Consider the following 17292-nt stretch of genomic DNA (forward strand, 5'->3'; position numbering starts at 1 on the left):
CACTATGACGGACCGGTACAGCGCCCGCTTCACGGCAGACGCTGCCCCAATCCGCCTGTCGATCTCCCGCTCCTTTCTTCCTTCATTCTCCATTGCAACCAAATTGTCCACCAGAAAAAGGAAACAGGATCAAGAATATATATGAGTTTTATGGTTCAAAATATGTAGGCCATGAATTGACACCAAGCACATTCATTTAATTGGTGATTTTTTTTTTTCTGGTGAAAATAAAAATAACCATCACATTCATTTTGAATTTTTCATAAATTAAAATAATTTAAATATTTTACCTTTTTTATTGTGTAAATGTTTTCAGGTAAAAAAGACAACTAAAAAGATGAGAAACAAGGAAGATAACTATGAAGAGCTATCTCCATAGTTATCTGCAGTGTCATGATGTTTTTATCTGCTTGAAGGGGAAAAATTCGAATCACTAGATGGCATCATATTAGACTTTTCTCTGATATTTTCTCTAGGCTAGCATGTTTGTTTTTGCTGTATTTACCCAGAATGCCCTGCGCTGTAGTCCACTTTTACTGGTCTCTGGTTTTCGCTGCGCCTGAGTTGACTACGACTGAATTCAGACTGAGATTTGTAGGTGGATCAGAGTTCAATTAGCATTCACACTTCCACAAATGAACCGGACTTTCTAGGCAAGGGGACTGGAATCAGATTAAAGCGGACTGGAGTCAAAGCGGACTGGAGTCTGGTTAAAGCGGACTGGAGTCGGGTTAAAGCGGACTGGGGTCGGATTAAAGCGGACTGGAGTCAGATTAAAGCGGACTGGAGCCGGGTTAAAGTGGACTGGAGTCGGGTTAAAGCGGACTGGAGTCAGGTTAAAGCGGACTGGAGTCGGGTTAAAGCGGACTGGAATCGGGTTAAAGCAGACTGGAGTCGAGTTAAAGCGGACTGGAGTCGGGTTAGAGCGGACTGGAGTCAGGTTAGAGCTGACTGGAGTCGGGTTAGAGCAGACTGGAGTCGGGTTAAAGCGGACTGGAGTCGGGTTAAAGCGGACTGGAGTCGGGTTACTGGAGTAAAGCGGACTGAACTGGGTTGATGGGAGTGATGCAGCCTTAAACAACAGTGTCTTGAGTCAAAGGCATCTTCAGAATAGTTGCAAGACAGATTCTACAGGAGATCAGCATGTGCACCGTTTAATTTTCCTTTGGGATCAATAAAGGATTTTATATTTTGAAGTTTTGGAAGCTTCTGAGGAAGAGGAGAGGGAGGAAGGGAAGGAGAAGAAGGAGGAGGAGGAAGATTAGATGATGAAGCTGAGGAGGAGGAGTAAATCAGTGTCGGAGACTCAAACGCGGAAGAAGAAGCAGCCTCTGAAAAGGAAGCAGCAGCAGAATGAAAGGAGCCTCTGCAGACGGACGGACCACTTGTTGAACCACCTCCGGCTCCCCGGGGCCTTTCTGCTCCTTCTCCCGGGCTTCGACTCTTTCTTCCGGTTCTGTTCCGGCTCGTTTCCCGCTGCCAGCCTCATGGCTCTGACTGGAAACGTGCTCCTCAGTGGGCTCCAGAGGCTCCGTACCTCCGCAGAGCCCCGCTGTCTTCAGGTTCGTCGGATCAATATGTCATCTTTTATTCATCCCGCCTGCTGAGCGCCGGCTCCGGGAGGCTGCTGCGGGCGGCGCTGCCGGCTGGCACCGCTGTCTCCGGCCGGACGGATCCTGCTCGGCGTGGGGAGCTGCTGGGAAGCCAGCCGGGTAGTTCTTCCCCCTGGATTAGAACCGCCCTGGTTTATATTTGTGGATATTTCTGGACGGAACCAGGCGGCTGGTTAGCTCGCCGGCTCGGAGGGACCCTCCATACCGTCCTGAGCGTCCTCTCCGCGGGGGAAAACCGCTGGATCCGGCCGATGAAATGGCTCTTTATCTGGAGACAACAGACTCGTGATCTGTATAAAACTGTGATTTGTTTAATTTGGAACCTAATGGGTTTGGGTTGAATTTCTGGACCTGGATTAGCTTCCGAAGAAGGAGGGGGAAACTCCGAGACCCTCCCCGAGCAGAGTGCCCCTTCCCCGGGCTGGCCGCCGCGTCCGGGCCGCTGGGATGAGCTTACTGTGGGGCTGAACATCCATTAGAACAACGACCTTTCTACCTCAGAAGTCAGTTTACTGTACACCGTGTGGTGCCGTGTTATAAAACGGTGTTTACGGACATGGCCGAGTCGACCCGGCCCAGCCCAGCGGACCCCGACGCCGCCAACTGCCGGGCTGCGAGTCCGGCTGCCGTGAAGAGGCGGGCGCAGCAGTCCACGATGGGCCACTGCTTCAAGAAAGTCACCCTGACCAAGCCGACCTTCTGCCACAGCTGCAGCGACTTCGTCTGGGGTCTCATCGGCTTCCTGTGCGAAGGTAAGTCCCAGCCTGTCAGACAGAAGTGAGGGCAGACAGTAAGAGGGGCTGTAATGCAGGGTCCGGTCCTCCAGAGATACCTGCAGCTTTCAGATGCATCCCTGCTCCAACACACCTGAATCCAATGAATGGCTTCTGGTGAGGGAATCCAGCCATTTGATCCGCTCTGTTGGAGTAACGATGCATCTAAAAGTTGCAGGCCGGGAGCTCTGGAGGACCGGATTGAGCAGCCCTGATCTAATGGATAAGACCCAGCCTGTCAGACACAACGAAGGGCTAACAGTTCCCTTCCATCCTGGGGTCAGAGGTCAACTCTCCTCCTTCATGAATGTAAATCGTCTCCATCAGTTTGGAGCTGCAGTCGAGTCGTTGGCATGGCAATAGGAGGCGAGCGGGATGCTGCGTGTGCGTGCGTGGGGGTATGTGTATGTGTGTGTGTGTGTGTGTGTGTGTGTATGTGTCCTGGAGGATCACGTAGATTAAGAGGCAGCTGTGATGTCATCGATGGGCTTTATCTGTCTCCATGATGTAATCAGATCCAGGAGGCCGGTTCTGATTCGGATGGATCTGTGGGTCGGAGAGAGAACCGGATCCATTATTAACCTTTCAGCCAGCTGACCTTCTGTGAGCAGCAGAAAGAGCTGTGTGGTGTGACAGCCTGTGACCTCCGACCTCTGACCCCAGTTTCATTGTTCGGAGCAAATGGGACAAATTCAGGAACCCAGTTCTGGTAGAACCAGCGGGTCAGTTAAAGGGGGAGGTACCGTCCAGCGCTGTCCTCCTCAGGCTGCTGTGTTCCTAACTGGACCGTTCCCGGTTCCTCAGCGGTCCGGTTCCAGTTCCTCAGCGGTCCGGTTCCAGTTCCTCAGCAGTCCGTTCCGGTCCTCCAGCGGTCCGGTCCGGTTCTTCCCAGAACCCAGAACTGCTCTGCTATTTATAGCCACTATTTGCATATTTTTCTCAACAAAAACGTTGAAACTGAAATTCAAATCCGTCCGTTCAGAGCCGCGTCGCTCTAACCGATCGGACCGGCAGAGCACGGGGAAGGCCTGGCGTCACCATGGAAACCAGAACATGCTGGCACTCGTCAGAGGGGTCGTGACCTCTGAAGGGTTGCTGGTCTGTTTAGCTCAGCGCTGCTAGCACTCGGAGCCGCTTGATTCCTTTCTGCAGGAAGCGGCTGATTCTGATGAACTGAACTCTGAAGAACGGCCATGATGCGCTAGAAAGGTAGACGGAAGGAAAAGCTTCATTCAGGCTGCAGAGAGAGGAAAGTGAAATATTTACTAGTCAGACTAACCTAGCTGAGATTTGAACCCAGGATGATAAAAAAATAATTTTATTCCTGATGAAATCAGCAGGAATCGTTCACTGCAGGGAGCTGAGCCTTCATCCTGACCTTCATCTCCTCCTCTTCCTCAGTGTGTAACTTCATGTGTCATGAGAAATGCCTGAAGACGCTGCGGGCGGTTTGCACCTGCATGGCTCCGTCTAAGGTTCAGGTGAGTCTGCAGAGCAGCATGTTACTGGAATAAAGTATTCACACAAGCATATAGATCAGCAGGATCACGCCTCAGAATGCTTCTCATATCTCACTTTTAAAATGTCCGCCATCTTTGAGCCTTTTAGACCAATTATCGTCGTTAAATGTTCCACATTTTTCTGACTGGGATGAACTTTGTCACATCATGTTTTCCTCTTTGGTCATCATATTCATACAACTTCAAAGTGATAAAGTGTAGCAGAAACTGAAGAGATGAACTTGTGAGACACACACCATCGTTTTAATGGTTAGCATTAGCTTCTGCTAATTTTTAATGCGTTTAGAAGGTCAGTGTTAGCATAGCTGAGGTTTTTGTCCAGCCGTTAGTGGTTAGTGAACCTAAGTTTCTCGTTAGGCACAACTTTTCTCTTAATTGTTAGCATTAGCTTTGGCTAACATTTTAATGTGCTTAATGATTTAGTGATAACTTCCTCCATTTTTTAAATGTATTTATCTGATTAGTTATTTTCTGCTAATTATTTTTATGTATTTACAGATTTAGTGTTAGCTTCTGCTAAGCTGTTGTTGTGATATTGGTTTAGGGTTAGCTTCCGCTAATTCTTTATGTGTTTAGCGGCTTAGCGTGGATCCTGGTTCTCCCTGAGGTTCTGCAGAGTCCAGAACCTTTAGAGATGGTTCTGATGGATGTTCTGTAGATCAGCGCCTGATGTGCTGCTGTCTGAGGTCTTTTTGTTTGCTTCTCTTAAATGAATGAAACTGTCATGAAAAGTTGCTTCTTGTTTCTCTGTTGATATTAAACCAGCCAATCAGGAACGAGTATTACAGGTCTCTGTCTGCTGCCCTCTGCAGGTGCCGGTGGCTCACTGCTTCGGCCCGGCCGGTCAGAAGAAGCGTTTCTGCTGCGTGTGCAGGAAGCAGACGGAGGGAAGCACGGCGCTGCGCTGTGAAGGTGGGACCAGTTTAGCCTGAAGCATCATCACCAGTCAGACCAGTTCAACCTGCTGGTACAACCAGTATGGTGACTTCAGAGCTCTGATGGGAATTAAGAGCAGCGATGCTGCTGGTCTGAGATGATTAACATCATATTAGAAAACGTTTGTGCAGATGTCCTGGTCTCCAAAAGCCGAGCTTTGACTAGGCCAGATATCTGGACCTTCATCTGTATTTACTTAAAAATGAGATTAAAAAATGAAAGCAGAGATTTGATCTTCCTCTCTGTGCGGCTCTGACAGTTGCTCTGTCTCTGTCGTCCTCGCGCTGATCGCCTCTGATAAACTACTTCCTGTCTTCCAGTGTGCGAGCTGCACGTCCACGCCGACTGCGCCGCCTTCAGCTGCGCAGACTGTCGCTGCTGCCACCTGGACCAGAACCTGCAGCAGGTAAAAGAGAACCGTGACAGAACTGGAGTCTCACATGCTTATTTCTGAGGGGGCCGGGGCCCCACGGCCACCTCCTACCTCCGCCCCTATCCAAACTCCGGCTGCATAGCAAGACTCCTAAATATCGGGCGCGATTAAGTCTGTTTTTGAGTAAAAAGTTACTGGAGATTTGTGGCCCTGTTTACCAGAACATCAAAATATGCATGGATGGATAATAATAATAATAATAATAATAATAATAGGGATGCTCTGATCAGGTTATTTGCAGCCGATCCTGATCATCCATGAGGCCGATCACCGATCTCTGCCGATCATCTGGATTGGCTGTTCATTTTTCGCTTTAGGTATAAATTATACTATGTGATCTGGCAAAACTGAAAAATGATCTGGCAGTAAATTTACATAATTTAGACATAAAACATGCAAAATACATGCAGGCATAGAACAGCTGCTATTCAGTCAAAAGGACTGAAAAACCTGCAATCAGTAAAATAATATTTAACACTAAGGTTAGTAAGTAAGTGAAGTTTATTTATAAAGATTTTCACAGACATAAAATCACAAAGCGCTGTCCGACAGAAATCGACCTTAAAACATGAAACCATCAGAAGAAACGATAAAATCCAGAGATAAAAGCCTGAGAAAATACAATTTTTTTAGTTGCTCTTTAAAAAACCTCAGAGTCAGAAACCGGAGCTGTGAGGGCCACAGCCTGGGGGCCACCGACTGAGGGGCCCGGGGCCCTTTGGTTTTTAACTGTGTCCGTGCAGCAACCAGGAGATTCAGAGTCTGAGAACGAAGCAGAAAGTTTAGTTAAAACCTGACAGATAAGCAGCAGCCTGACTCTCTGTGTGTCAGAACAAGAACTTTAAACCAGTCCTACAGTCAGCTGGGAGCCGGAGAGAGAGAGCAGACCAGGAGACACGGAGGACCGAGACTGGCTGCTGAGTGAACAGGAGGATTTATCCAGCAGCTAAAAAGGGTGTTACAGTAACAGACGAGATGAGACTAAAGCATGAATGATTTCCTCCAGATCAGCTCTGGAGACCAGCTGTCTGATTTTAGAAAACTTTCTTAAATGACAGAAACAAGAACAGGAAACGGCCTTAATGTGAGTCGAAGCCTGATGACGAATCAAACGCGACACCTGGATTTTTTACCTTTGATTTTAGGAAGGATCCAGTTTTCTGGCTGATGTCATGGTGCAGGTGACTGGGAGCAATAATCAGTTTCTGTCTTACTGGTGTTTAAAACCAGACAGTTACTGGACAGCCGGTCACCGATCCGGGACAAACGCTGGACAATCCTCTGCACCCTAAATTATAACGAGCCAAATAAATCTCACAGCATTGGCTTTATCAAATAATGTCAAGTAAAAAAGGAAACATTCATTAAAGTCAAATGCAGGTTGCATCAAAATAAACAATCCTGAGTCACTAAACTAAAACTGAGTAAAGCTGGTTCTGATTGGTTGGTTCTGACTGAGCTGAGTAATTCTGCAGAACACAGAGAGGAGGCAGAGGAGCTCAATTATCTTTTTCAGAGATGATCTGTCTTATGTTAGCAAAAGTTTTAATACATGTGTAAAATATTTCGTCTGTTTGCTGAAGTTGCCTGCTGCAGCTTTAAGCAGCTTTACGTTTGCAGCAGGTGGTTTTCCTGCAGTGAGCCTCCATGTTTGTTTTTAATGCCATGTTAGATTGGTTGCATCGTGCTTCACCCTGAGGTCATTTTCCACCGCAACATGGATCCATTGACCTGGATCCTGACCTTACAGCCGAGGATAAACGAGTTTAACTGAGCATAAAAATATTTAAAAACTAGATATCTGTCTTTTAACAAAGCAAAAAAATGCAAGTTTTAATCAGTCGTTTATTTTTATAGAATACTTTGCAGCAGCTCAAAGTCCTTTACTTTATAAAAATAAAAAGTAATAGAAACATCATACAATTGACGATTTCAGAACAAACTTTACATTCTGTCATCAATAAAACCATCAATACATCAAATATATTGATCAGTGTTTCATATCTAATGAGTCTCTGACCAGCTGGATTTTACTCTGGATTTAAACGAACTCAGTGTTTCGGTTTTCAATCTGCAATCAATAACAATTAAAAACTATTTATGTTTTTAGGTGAGAACTAATGACTGGGCCCTGGTTCTGCTGCCTGTAGGAGTGATGTTCTGGTTCTGGTTCTGACCCACAGGAGTCGCTGCAGCACCAGTGGAGGGAGGGCGACCCAGCGTCGGCACGCTGCGAGTTCTGCCGCCGCTCCTGCGGTTCCTCTGAGGTTCTGTCCGGGTTGAGGTGCGAGTGGTGCGGCGTCACGGTGAGTCCAGCCGCTCCAGAACCCGCCGCACCAGAACCGCCGCGGTCCAAACGCCATCCTCTGTTCCCCCGCAGAGCCACGCGTCCTGCTGCCACCGCCTCCCGGCAGAGTGCGCCCTGGGGCGACTCCGCAGCATGCTGCTGCCACCGCCGTGCGTCCGACTCCAGTCCAGGAACTTCAGCAAGATGCAGTGCTACCGGATCGGCGAGAGCGGCAGCCAGGACCGCAGTGAGGGGGATCCTTTCCTTTATCAGTCTGCTTAATTAATACAAAAAACATTCACTTTAATCTTAATTTAAAGAGTAATTAATCTTAATCTTACTTGAAAAATTAAGAAGACTAATTTGCTTAATTACTATGTTTTTTTGTTTTTTTTTGTTGCTGTTATTTTTAGAAGAAGCCATGAAGCTAAGCTAACCTGATAATGGCAATTTAACTTGCAGAATTTCATGCATAAATCTATTTTTGTTCAAATAAAACTGATGCAGTTTAAAAGCTTTTACAATTGTTTTCAATAAATCTTCAGTTTGTTTACTTTCTTTTCCTCGTCACAAAGTTTAAACAGAATCTCAATAAGAAAGTAGTTTCTGAATCAAACCAAATCTTTCACTGAGAGTCGCCTCCATGTGGGTTCAGTTGATCTCAGGAGGCGGGGCTTGATGACATCATCAGTGAGTTCGACCACTTCCTGTGATGTTTCTGAAACCAAAGAAGAAAAACCACAAACGTTCAGATCACTTCCTGTTAGCAGCGCCGCTGATCTGAACTGAGACACAGAAAGACGGAGACATGAAGACATGAAGACATTTATGTGTAAAATAACGAATCAAACTGACAAATTAAACAAAAAAACTATAAAAAATTGGCAATAAATTCAAATAGATTAAAAAAATTAAATAATAATCCAATAAATTTATTTATTTACATAAATTAATCTTATTTATTCATGAGAAATTAATTAATTTACAAATTTTAATGGAAATATAATACACTAATAATATTTTTAATAAAAGCCATGAAGACAAAGTAATAAAATCAGACTAAATCCAGTAGAAAAACGTATTTAAAGAATTTCACTTAAAAATGTAAATTTAGTTTTAGATAAAAGCTGAATAACTTTAACCAGTGCAAACTATTTAAAATAAAATGTAACAGTTTTGTTCCAGTTCCATCTCTGCTGGTTCATAAACTGGTTTTAATGGATCCGCTCCAGCTGACCTTTGACCTTCAGGATGTTTAGCTTGTGAAACGTTTCGACTTTCTGTCGTTTCCATCAGATAACTGGGATGAAGCCGAACCAGCAGCTGCTGCGCCCAGAGAGCTCCAGTCTGCAGCTCCAGAGACCAGTAAGACCAGTTACCGTCCCAGTACCAGACCTCTACTGGTTTAACTGGGTCAAGCATCCAGGGGTCTGGCTCAGGGTTGGATGTTTGGTTGGATGTGAACTGTTGGACCTGCTAAGGATCCAGGAAGTAGTCTGACTCCGGCTGTCAGGGGTCAAAAGGTCACACTCTTCCTTTGTGGTTTCAGGTAAGCAGGTCTTCAAGGTGTTTGACGGCGATGATGCGTTGAGACGCGGCTTCTTCCGATTGGCTCCCAGCTGCCGAGGCGTGAAGAACGAGGAAGTGGTGAGCCTGATGCTGCATCCCAGGAATCAGCTGGGTGCGGCCATGTTGTTTCTGTCGGTGGCCTGACCTCTGACCTCGGCTGCTCTTCTGGCTCCGTCCTGCAGGAGGCGGCGCTGAGGGCCTTCTACCTGCCTGGCGAGCCTCATGACTTTGACCTGGAGAACGTCGGTGCCGTGCAGCATCACCATAGCAGCGACGCGCGGGTGCTGAGGGCCAAGCTACGGCGTGATGATGTCATCAAGGTGCACGCTGCCTGGAGCAGGTGAGGTCGTCCTGAACCCGTTTGACCCCTGAGGGCTGGTTGCCATGGATACGCCTTGTATTTCAGGTCGAGTGCAGTGTCAGTGGAAGTGTCAGAGACGAGCACAGCGGCGTCCGTCCTGAGCGACGTTCTGCTGCAGCTGGACAGACAGGTGAGTTATTACCTGTATCATCTTTATTAGTTAAGTTTGTTTTATTTTTATTTATGCAACGTGTTCTCCATTTTAATCAAGGAACGAAGTTACCTTCAGTTGCTATTAAAATGCTGCAATATGAAATGTTACTGAGCCTCTGTCTCTTTAAATCTCCTGCTCCTTCTGAAGCTCCGCCTCCAGGAAGCCGTCCCAACATGACTCCCCTAAATGTTTTTACTCTGAGCAGCAGCTCCTATAATGAGCTCAGCAGCTGTTTGCTAATTGCTGCTGGCTAGTCTGAAGGAGCTGAGAGGGGGAGGAGCTGTGTCTCAGTCCCCCCTCCCCCCTGTTAGCCCCCCAGGGGGCATTTCCTTCTGAGGTTTCAGCTGATTGGTCTGTTTCAGGGTGAAGATGCGTCCAGCTTCAGTCTGCAGGAAGTCTACATGAGCAGCAAGCAAGGTGAGCAGCTGGGTGTGTTTCAGTGTGTGTGTGTGTGTGTGTGTGTGTGTGCGCGTTTGCTTGTAATACCTTGTGGGGACCATTTTCCTGACACATACTACATTGTGGGGACCCACTGCTCCTTGTTGGACCGAAGCCTGGGCCCCACAAAGGGAAACGCTGTTTTTGGGTCAGGGGTCAGATTTAGGACTAAGGTGTGTTTTGAGTTTTGGTTGGTTGGAGTTAGGATGTAGAAATGAATGGAAGTCAATGGAAAGACCCCACAAAGATAGCCACACAAACATGTGTGTGTTTCTAACTGTGTGTGTGTCCTACAGTGCAGAGACAAACCCTGAGTCCTCAGGAGAAGATGGTGGACAAACTGCAGGAGATCAGGAAGGTGAGTCGGACGGAGCTTCAGGTTGTGTTGGTGAGATCAGAGCGGTGAAGGTTGACGGTTGCTCTTGTTGCTGTTGCTGCAGCTCTCCCTGCGTCAGATGAACCAGACCCGTTTCTACATAGTCCAGAACCAGAACCCAGCCGTGCAGGTCGGCCTGCTGATCTCAGGACTGCCCCCCCTGCTGACCAAAGAGGAGTACTGCGGCCTGCTGGAGGAACACCTGGACTTCAAGGGTGAGTCTGCACTCTGCATCGCCCCTGCTGGGTGGACAGAGACCTGCAGGTTAATTATTAACAAATAATCAGCTCAGGAGAACGATTAGTAGCCGATGAGTCAGCATCTGGTTACCATGACAACAGCTATCTGCTTTGGTTTGTCCAGATGGAGGAACGCTGCTCTGCACAGCGCAGCAAACACATGAATGATCCAAACTGAAAACCACAAGCATAAAAATATCCAAATGCAACAAAAAAATCAGAAAATAGCAGCAAAACAAACCAAGCTGCTCTCAGACCAGACGTTGCAACTGCAGACTGACGTTTGCAGCGTTTTATTCCTGCTGCTGTTTTCCAACCTGCTTATATTTTCTGCAGTTTTCTGTTGCTGTCTTTTTGCCCGTCAGCCTCCGTTGCTCTGACTCGTTTTCCTCCGTGTCGTTCTCTGCAGGTCACCTGGTTGCGCTAACTCACTTCTATGAAGCTCAAGGTGAGGCTGTTACCATGGAAACCACCTTTTCATCAGGGCTTCGAGACAAGACCTGAATGAACCCGGGGATCTTAACAATCTGCAGTGATGTGTGTGTGTGTGTGTGTGTGTGTGTGTGTGTGTGTGTGTGTGTGTGTGTGTGTGTGTTTCTAGGCGCCGTGGCGCTGCAGATTAGCTGCTTTGCTGAAGCAGAGAGGATCTACATGTTGTCTAAAGACACGACCATCAGCAACAAGACGCTGACATCACTGATCATACCTGAGATCCAGGTGAGCCCCACTGAACTGGTTCCACTGGAAACCAGTTCAATATCCAGACTGGCAGCTTCCAGTCGGCGGCCATCTTTATTCAGTTTATTCATGGAATCAGATTCAAAGAGTAAAACCCAATTTATCTCCATAAATGTTGAATTTGATCCAATCATAGATTCAGATCTGATTCTGAACAAGTGACGCTCCTCTGTTATATAGATCTATGCCACATAGAGCGAAACTCTTCCAGCATTTCTTTATTTCAGTTCTGATGGTTCTGGTGGCTCACAGAGAATAAAAACCCAACATTCAGCATCTCAGAACATCAGAATTTTCCTCCACATCAATAAAAAATTATATTTTAGAGGGAAATGTCCATCAGGACTGTTTCTCCACTTTGTTTTTTTCTGTCCTCTGATTGGCTGGTTTCTCTTGGTTCTGGTTCTGGCTGCAGTGCCAGAAGCTGGGGGACGCAGTCTGCCCCCTGCTGGTGTTCGTGAACCCGAAGAGCGGCGGGCTGAAGGGCAGAGAGCTGCTGCACAGCTTCAGGAAGCTGCTGAACCCTCACCAGGTGTTTGACATCACCAACGGAGGCCCGCTGGCAGGGTGAGGGTTCTGGTTCTGGTTCTGGTCCAGAAGCTCATTGGCCCTGCTGATGTGATGGTAGAACATGTTCCTGTGCTGCAGCCTCCACGCCTTCAGGGAGGTTCCCAGATTCCGGGTTCTGGTCTGCGGTGGCGACGGCACGGTGGGATGGGTTCTGGGGGTTCTGGAGACCGTGAGGCACAAGCTGGTCTGCCGCGAGCCGCCCATCGGCATCGTCCCCCTGGGAACAGGTGAGACCGGCGGATCCTCCGGAGGTTCTGGTTCCATCGCCATCTGACTTCCGGGTTCCTCCGTTCTGATTGGTCAGGGAACGACCTGGCCCGGATCCTGCGCTGGGGGCCGGGTTACGGCGGCGACGACCCCTACCACATCCTGGCGTCTGTGGATGAGGCGGATGAAGTCCAGATGGACCGCTGGACCATCCTGCTGGACGCGCAGGATGTCTCAGAGGACGGGAAGGACAGCGGCGTCCTGGAGCCGCCCAAGGTTTGACCAAAGGCCAGAGAGGATTTCTACCTAAACAAGAACCAGACTTAGCACAGACGTTGACCTGCTTTTCTGAAAAAAAACAAAAAAAAAAACAACAAAAGTTCAAGATGGCCGTCATTGTTGTCAAGGAGAATTTATTATCGCACAAAATTTAGCTGTCAAAAGTATTTATCCCAGATTAATACTTTTGGTGTCGAAACATAATAAGATTCACAGAAATCATATTTACTAATACTTTGTCATTTTTAAAGATGGCCACCAAAATTAATTTTTGCATTAAAATTAGTCTTATATTGAACCATAGAAATCATTTATATTCTCTTGGTATGGCGTTTCCTTTTTCAAAATGGCCGCTATGGTTGTAATGAAGAATAAATCTTTGAATTAAAATCAGGTGTGGTTGTTTCCAGTGATGAACTACGCTAACACTAAACGCATAAAAACTAAACTGCTAAATACAAACAAAATTAGCTAGTGCTAACCATTAATTCATCAGTCTCTCAGACGCTAACAGTAAAATCCTCAGTTTCTAATTCTGCTGGATTTTATTATTGTAAAGTTTTATGAACATGACGAGACAAAATGGCGGCCATCTTAAAAAATGTCCTTCATCCTGAACTTCAAGTGGCTGATGGGAAGGATGAAAACATGCAACCTGAGGCGTTAGCATGCTAATGCTAATGGCTGTACCAGGACCTGTTTTAGCAGTATTAGCAGCTGTAGCTGGTTTATAGCCCGTCTCCTCTCAGATCGTCCAGATGAACAACTACTTCGGCCTCGGCATCGACGCCGAGCTCAGCCTGGACTTCCACCTGGCCCGGGAGGGAGAACCCGACAAATTCACCAGCAGGTAGCCCGGAGGATCCGACCCGTCTCTGTCTGATAAACAAACCTCTTATGCTTCTGAACATGTGAGTGCGACCTTGATGCCCTCAGGTTCCACAACAAAGGCGTTTACGTGAAGGTGGGTCTGCAGAAGATCAGCCGCAGCCGCAGCCTCCACAAGGAGCTGCAGCTGCAGGTGGACAAGCAGCCCGTCCCGCTGCCCAACATCGAGGGGCTCATCTTCCTCAACATCCCCAGGTAACGCACAGAGACGCACGGCGCCCCCTGCAGGGCGGCGCTCCGCTTCATGTCCGCTCCTCTCTGCAGCTGGGGTTCTGGAGCCGACCTGTGGGGGTCGGAGGCCGATGGCCGGTTCTCCAGGCCCAGGATTGACGACGGCCTGCTGGAGGTGGTCGGGGTCACCGGGGTCGTCCACATGGTGCGGTGCCGCCGGGTCGTCTCGGATCGTCTCGGCCTAGCGTCCCTCTGACCTCTGCCGTGTCTCCACAGGGCCAGGTCCAGAGCGGGCTCCGCTCCGGGATCCGGATCGCCCAGGGATCCTACATCCGCCTCATCGTCAGCAAAGAGCTTCCTGTCCAGGTGGACGGCGAGCCCTGGCTACAGGCGCCGGGACACATCATCATCTCTGCTGCCGGACCCAAGGTACCGAGGATTGGCCCTGCAGGGCCGCCGGAGCTCAACACGGGCCCGGCTGGACCCGGCTAGGCCTCCAGGTTCACTGGTTACTGGCTCCATTCATCCATCATGACCTTGTCCTGACCTTGTCCCGTCTCTCTGCAGGTCCGGATGCTCAGGAAGTCCAAACTGAAGCAGAGGAAGTCTCCGTCCAGCAGTGACGGACGCTCAGACAGTCCGTCCTCCAGAGACGGGGGACACTGACAGGACCGGACCGCCAGTTCTGCCTCTGTAGCTGCTTCCTGCTGAAACCGGGAGGCCGGTCCGCTCCGGTCCGGTCCGGTTCCTGTGGCTGAGATTCCACTCATGTAGCTTTGTAGCCAAAGACCCACAGGAAAGCAGACGCAGGTTCCACTTCCTGCTGAGGAAGAGGAGGAGGTCAAAGTTCATTCCTGCTCCTAAAACAAAAATAATCATCTTCATTGTGACCGTCAGACATTCAGGACGAGTGAGGAGAAGAACCGGGTTCATCGGGTCCGAGCGGAACCAGAACCACTGCTAAGCCTTAGCTGTGGATTTATATCGTCTAAATGTAGAAATATCGCAGGAAGAAGAGGAGGATGAAGAGCAGCATCCAGACGGGCCGTTTGCTCTGCAGACATCTGGACCAGAACCAGAACCGGGTCAGGTTCTGGAGAACATCCAGAACATGGACCATAAGCTTCTTGTTCCTCTCCTGGTTCATTGCCACATTAAATGTTTTGACCGGTTGCCATGGTGATTCCCGCCTTTTCTGGGGCTCCTTGAGGAGGTGAAGCTCCAGAACCTTCTGGTTTCTGCAGAACATTAGAACCTCCAGGTCCAGTTCCTCCAGAACCAATGAGGGAGTGGACACATCTCTTTGCTCTCTGATTGGCTAGAAACCAGGAAGTCCTCCAGCAGTGGGAGACTGGAAGTCCTACAATTGGACGGAGAAACAAATTGAATTCAGAAGGTTCTGGATGTTTAAACGGGTCAGAACCAACATCACTCAGAGCTGGACAAACTGGAGAACAACTGGAAAAATCCTCAAAGTTGAACTGGGAAAGTAATCAGAATTTTAACTGGGTCGGGAAAAGTCCAGCTTCCTGTGACCCGGTTAGAGTCTGGATGATGGTTCTGATGGTCTTGATGGATATGGAGGTCCAAATGGAACTGGGTTTATCACTGCTTTAAACTGCAATCCCAGTATAATCCCAGTATGAGCTGGGTTGGAATCATCTCCAGGAGAATTGACAGAGGAAATGGTGAAATTAGTCATGTGTGGTCCAGACAGAAGCAGGTTTCAGGAGTCAGGACTCTGGTTCTGATGGTTCTGATGGGTCTGATGGTTCTGCTGGACCCTCCATGTTGACGGGGTTTAGATTTACTGTAGCTCTGATGTTTACTTTTAGCTGTCATATTTTTCTTATTTTTGGTGCTAGAAAATAAAACTTGGTGATTTTCTGTGTTTTCCGTTCTGGAAGTTCTGGGTCAGTTTTACTGGATAAACGTGAAACTGCAGGGTTCTGTTTGACCCGTTTGGTAAATTTTCAGAACTTCTGACTGAAGCGTCTTGTCCAGCTTTGAGCTTCCTGAGGGTTCAGGTTACAGTTCTGCTGATTGGCCAGCAGGAGGCGCTGCAAGGGGGAACGCAGTGGTGTTAACTGTGGAGCCGATCAACATGCAAGAAGTTCTGTTGGTCATTGAACCTGGACTCTCGGCTTCCTGTTGGTCTGAATGAAAACGTGAGACTCGGCCGGGCCGGGCGGCACCAGAACCACAGAGGTTCTGACTGAAAGAAAATAAAGTAAAGCATCTTTTATCCCCACGGATCGACACGTTGGGATTAACGGGCTGATCAGGGTTTTAATCCAGGAAGATAAAATGTTTTTGGATTTTAAAAACTGAAATTGTAATAAGACATCATCTGGGTCCAAAATGTTCAGATTCATCTAATTTAGTTACATGAAAATCATGATTATTGTCCAATGACAACTCTTACATTTATGTCCAAATTTTCCTTTTATCTTTGTAGTTTAAAGTCATTATTTTACTAAAAGGAAATCTGTCCATTAAATTTGGCTTTGAGCCTTAAAGAATTTCCAGATGTCATTTTATAAATTTATACTCTGAAAATATTTGACTTTTTTTCCTCAAACGTTTAATTTAATCTCATTACCATCTGGTTTTAGACTTAAATAATAAAAAATGAGAGGATCTCCAGATTTTCTTCATTTTACAGTAAAAATAATCTGACATTTTCTTTGAGTTTTATGGAGAGCAAAGTGTGCCAAATTGCAATAATTAAATAACTGATTAAATCATTACTTAAGTGTTACTAATTTATTAAAATTGAAAATAAATCCAGAAACATTTATTAAAGATAATGAATTGTACCCCAATTAAATGTCTTCATTTTTAAAAGTAGATATAATTATTCCATGATTTAATAAATGTATGTTCCTGCATACACGCTGATTAACATTATGAATTATTTTAAACTGTAAACTTGACCCATCAAACTCAGAGGGCGGGATCAGGGCTGTTTCCAAAAATCAGTCATGAACTAATTACATATATGTAATTTAATTGAGACACATTTAATAAATTACTTTTGTATTTATTTCTAGTTTTACATGGTGACACATTTAAATAATTATTTCATAAGTTATTTGTTATAATTTGGCATTCTCACTAAATGAAAACAAAGAGCACCAGAACAACAGCACAGGAGCTCCACAACAGGAGAGGTTGTGGTTCGGGGCCCCGGGGCCCCTCAGCGGGCCCTCCTGTTCCCCCCCTCCCCCACCGTTCCCTCCAGGGTGTCCGGGGCCCTGCTGGGTCTTTATCCGGCCATGCAGTAGTCTTACTTTGCCACACTGCCAGTCGCACAAACGAGCCTTCATCGCTGCCAAACCTGACGTAACGTGTTGTTGCTGCTTTGACGTAACGTTTCTGCTTCTCGTGCCTCCGTAGTGGCGACCTGAGGCCCCGCCCCTTTCAGCTGAGAGGTGGGCGGAGCCACGCCCCCAGTGCGTAGCCGTTTAGCTGTGTGTTAGCTGCCGGTGCAGTGGCATCTTCTCTCTCATGTGCCTCTGGTTTCTGTCTGCTGTAACACTTTTTACTCGTTTTATGAATAGATGACGTGTTTATTTTTGCAATCTGAAGCTGTTTTGAGTTTTGACTGTAACTTGCACTAATTGATCCTCTTCTATGTCCCATAAAGGTTCTGATGAATGTTAGCTAAAGCTAATTATAGGTCATAAATGTATATGGTTAAATAACAGATTGGTCTATGTGTTTAATCATAATAAAAT

General features: G+C 47.1%; 1 protein-coding gene across 1 annotated transcript; it reads left to right on the forward strand.

Moving 5' to 3' along the window:
• Nucleotides 1-1247: 1247 nt before the first annotated feature.
• dgkq (diacylglycerol kinase theta) lies at nt 1248-14724 on the forward strand. Its single transcript, XM_015050530.1, has 23 exons — nt 1248-2365; nt 3788-3867; nt 4719-4818; nt 5163-5248; nt 7459-7581; nt 7656-7809; nt 8859-8927; nt 9112-9209; nt 9314-9471; nt 9538-9622; nt 10009-10063; nt 10381-10442; nt 10525-10675; nt 11109-11147; nt 11301-11416; nt 11853-12004; nt 12086-12234; nt 12312-12490; nt 13243-13343; nt 13430-13576; nt 13646-13757; nt 13829-13981; nt 14120-14724. Exons 1-23 carry the CDS (start codon nt 2170-2172, stop codon nt 14216-14218), a joined length of 2664 nt encoding a protein of 887 aa, XP_014906016.1. The 5' UTR covers nt 1248-2169; the 3' UTR covers nt 14219-14724.
• Nucleotides 14725-17292: the final 2568 nt, after the last annotated feature.

Source organism: Poecilia latipinna, unplaced genomic scaffold (genome assembly GCF_001443285.1).
Source record: "Poecilia latipinna isolate Pla-1442-1.1 unplaced genomic scaffold, P_latipinna-1.0 Scaffold997, whole genome shotgun sequence".
Classification (NCBI taxonomy): domain Eukaryota; kingdom Metazoa; phylum Chordata; class Actinopteri; order Cyprinodontiformes; family Poeciliidae; genus Poecilia; species Poecilia latipinna.

Coding starts and splice junctions, on each gene's coding strand:
- dgkq (XM_015050530.1), top strand. CDS start 2,170: ATGGCCGAGTCGACCCGGCCCAGCCCAGCGGACCCCGACGCCGCCAAC. Junction 9,210..9,313: donor GCGTGAAGAACGAGGAAGTG/GTGAGCCTGATG, acceptor TCCGTCCTGCAG/GAGGCGGCGCTGAGGGCCTT. Junction 11,417..11,852: donor TGATCATACCTGAGATCCAG/GTGAGCCCCACT, acceptor TTCTGGCTGCAG/TGCCAGAAGCTGGGGGACGC.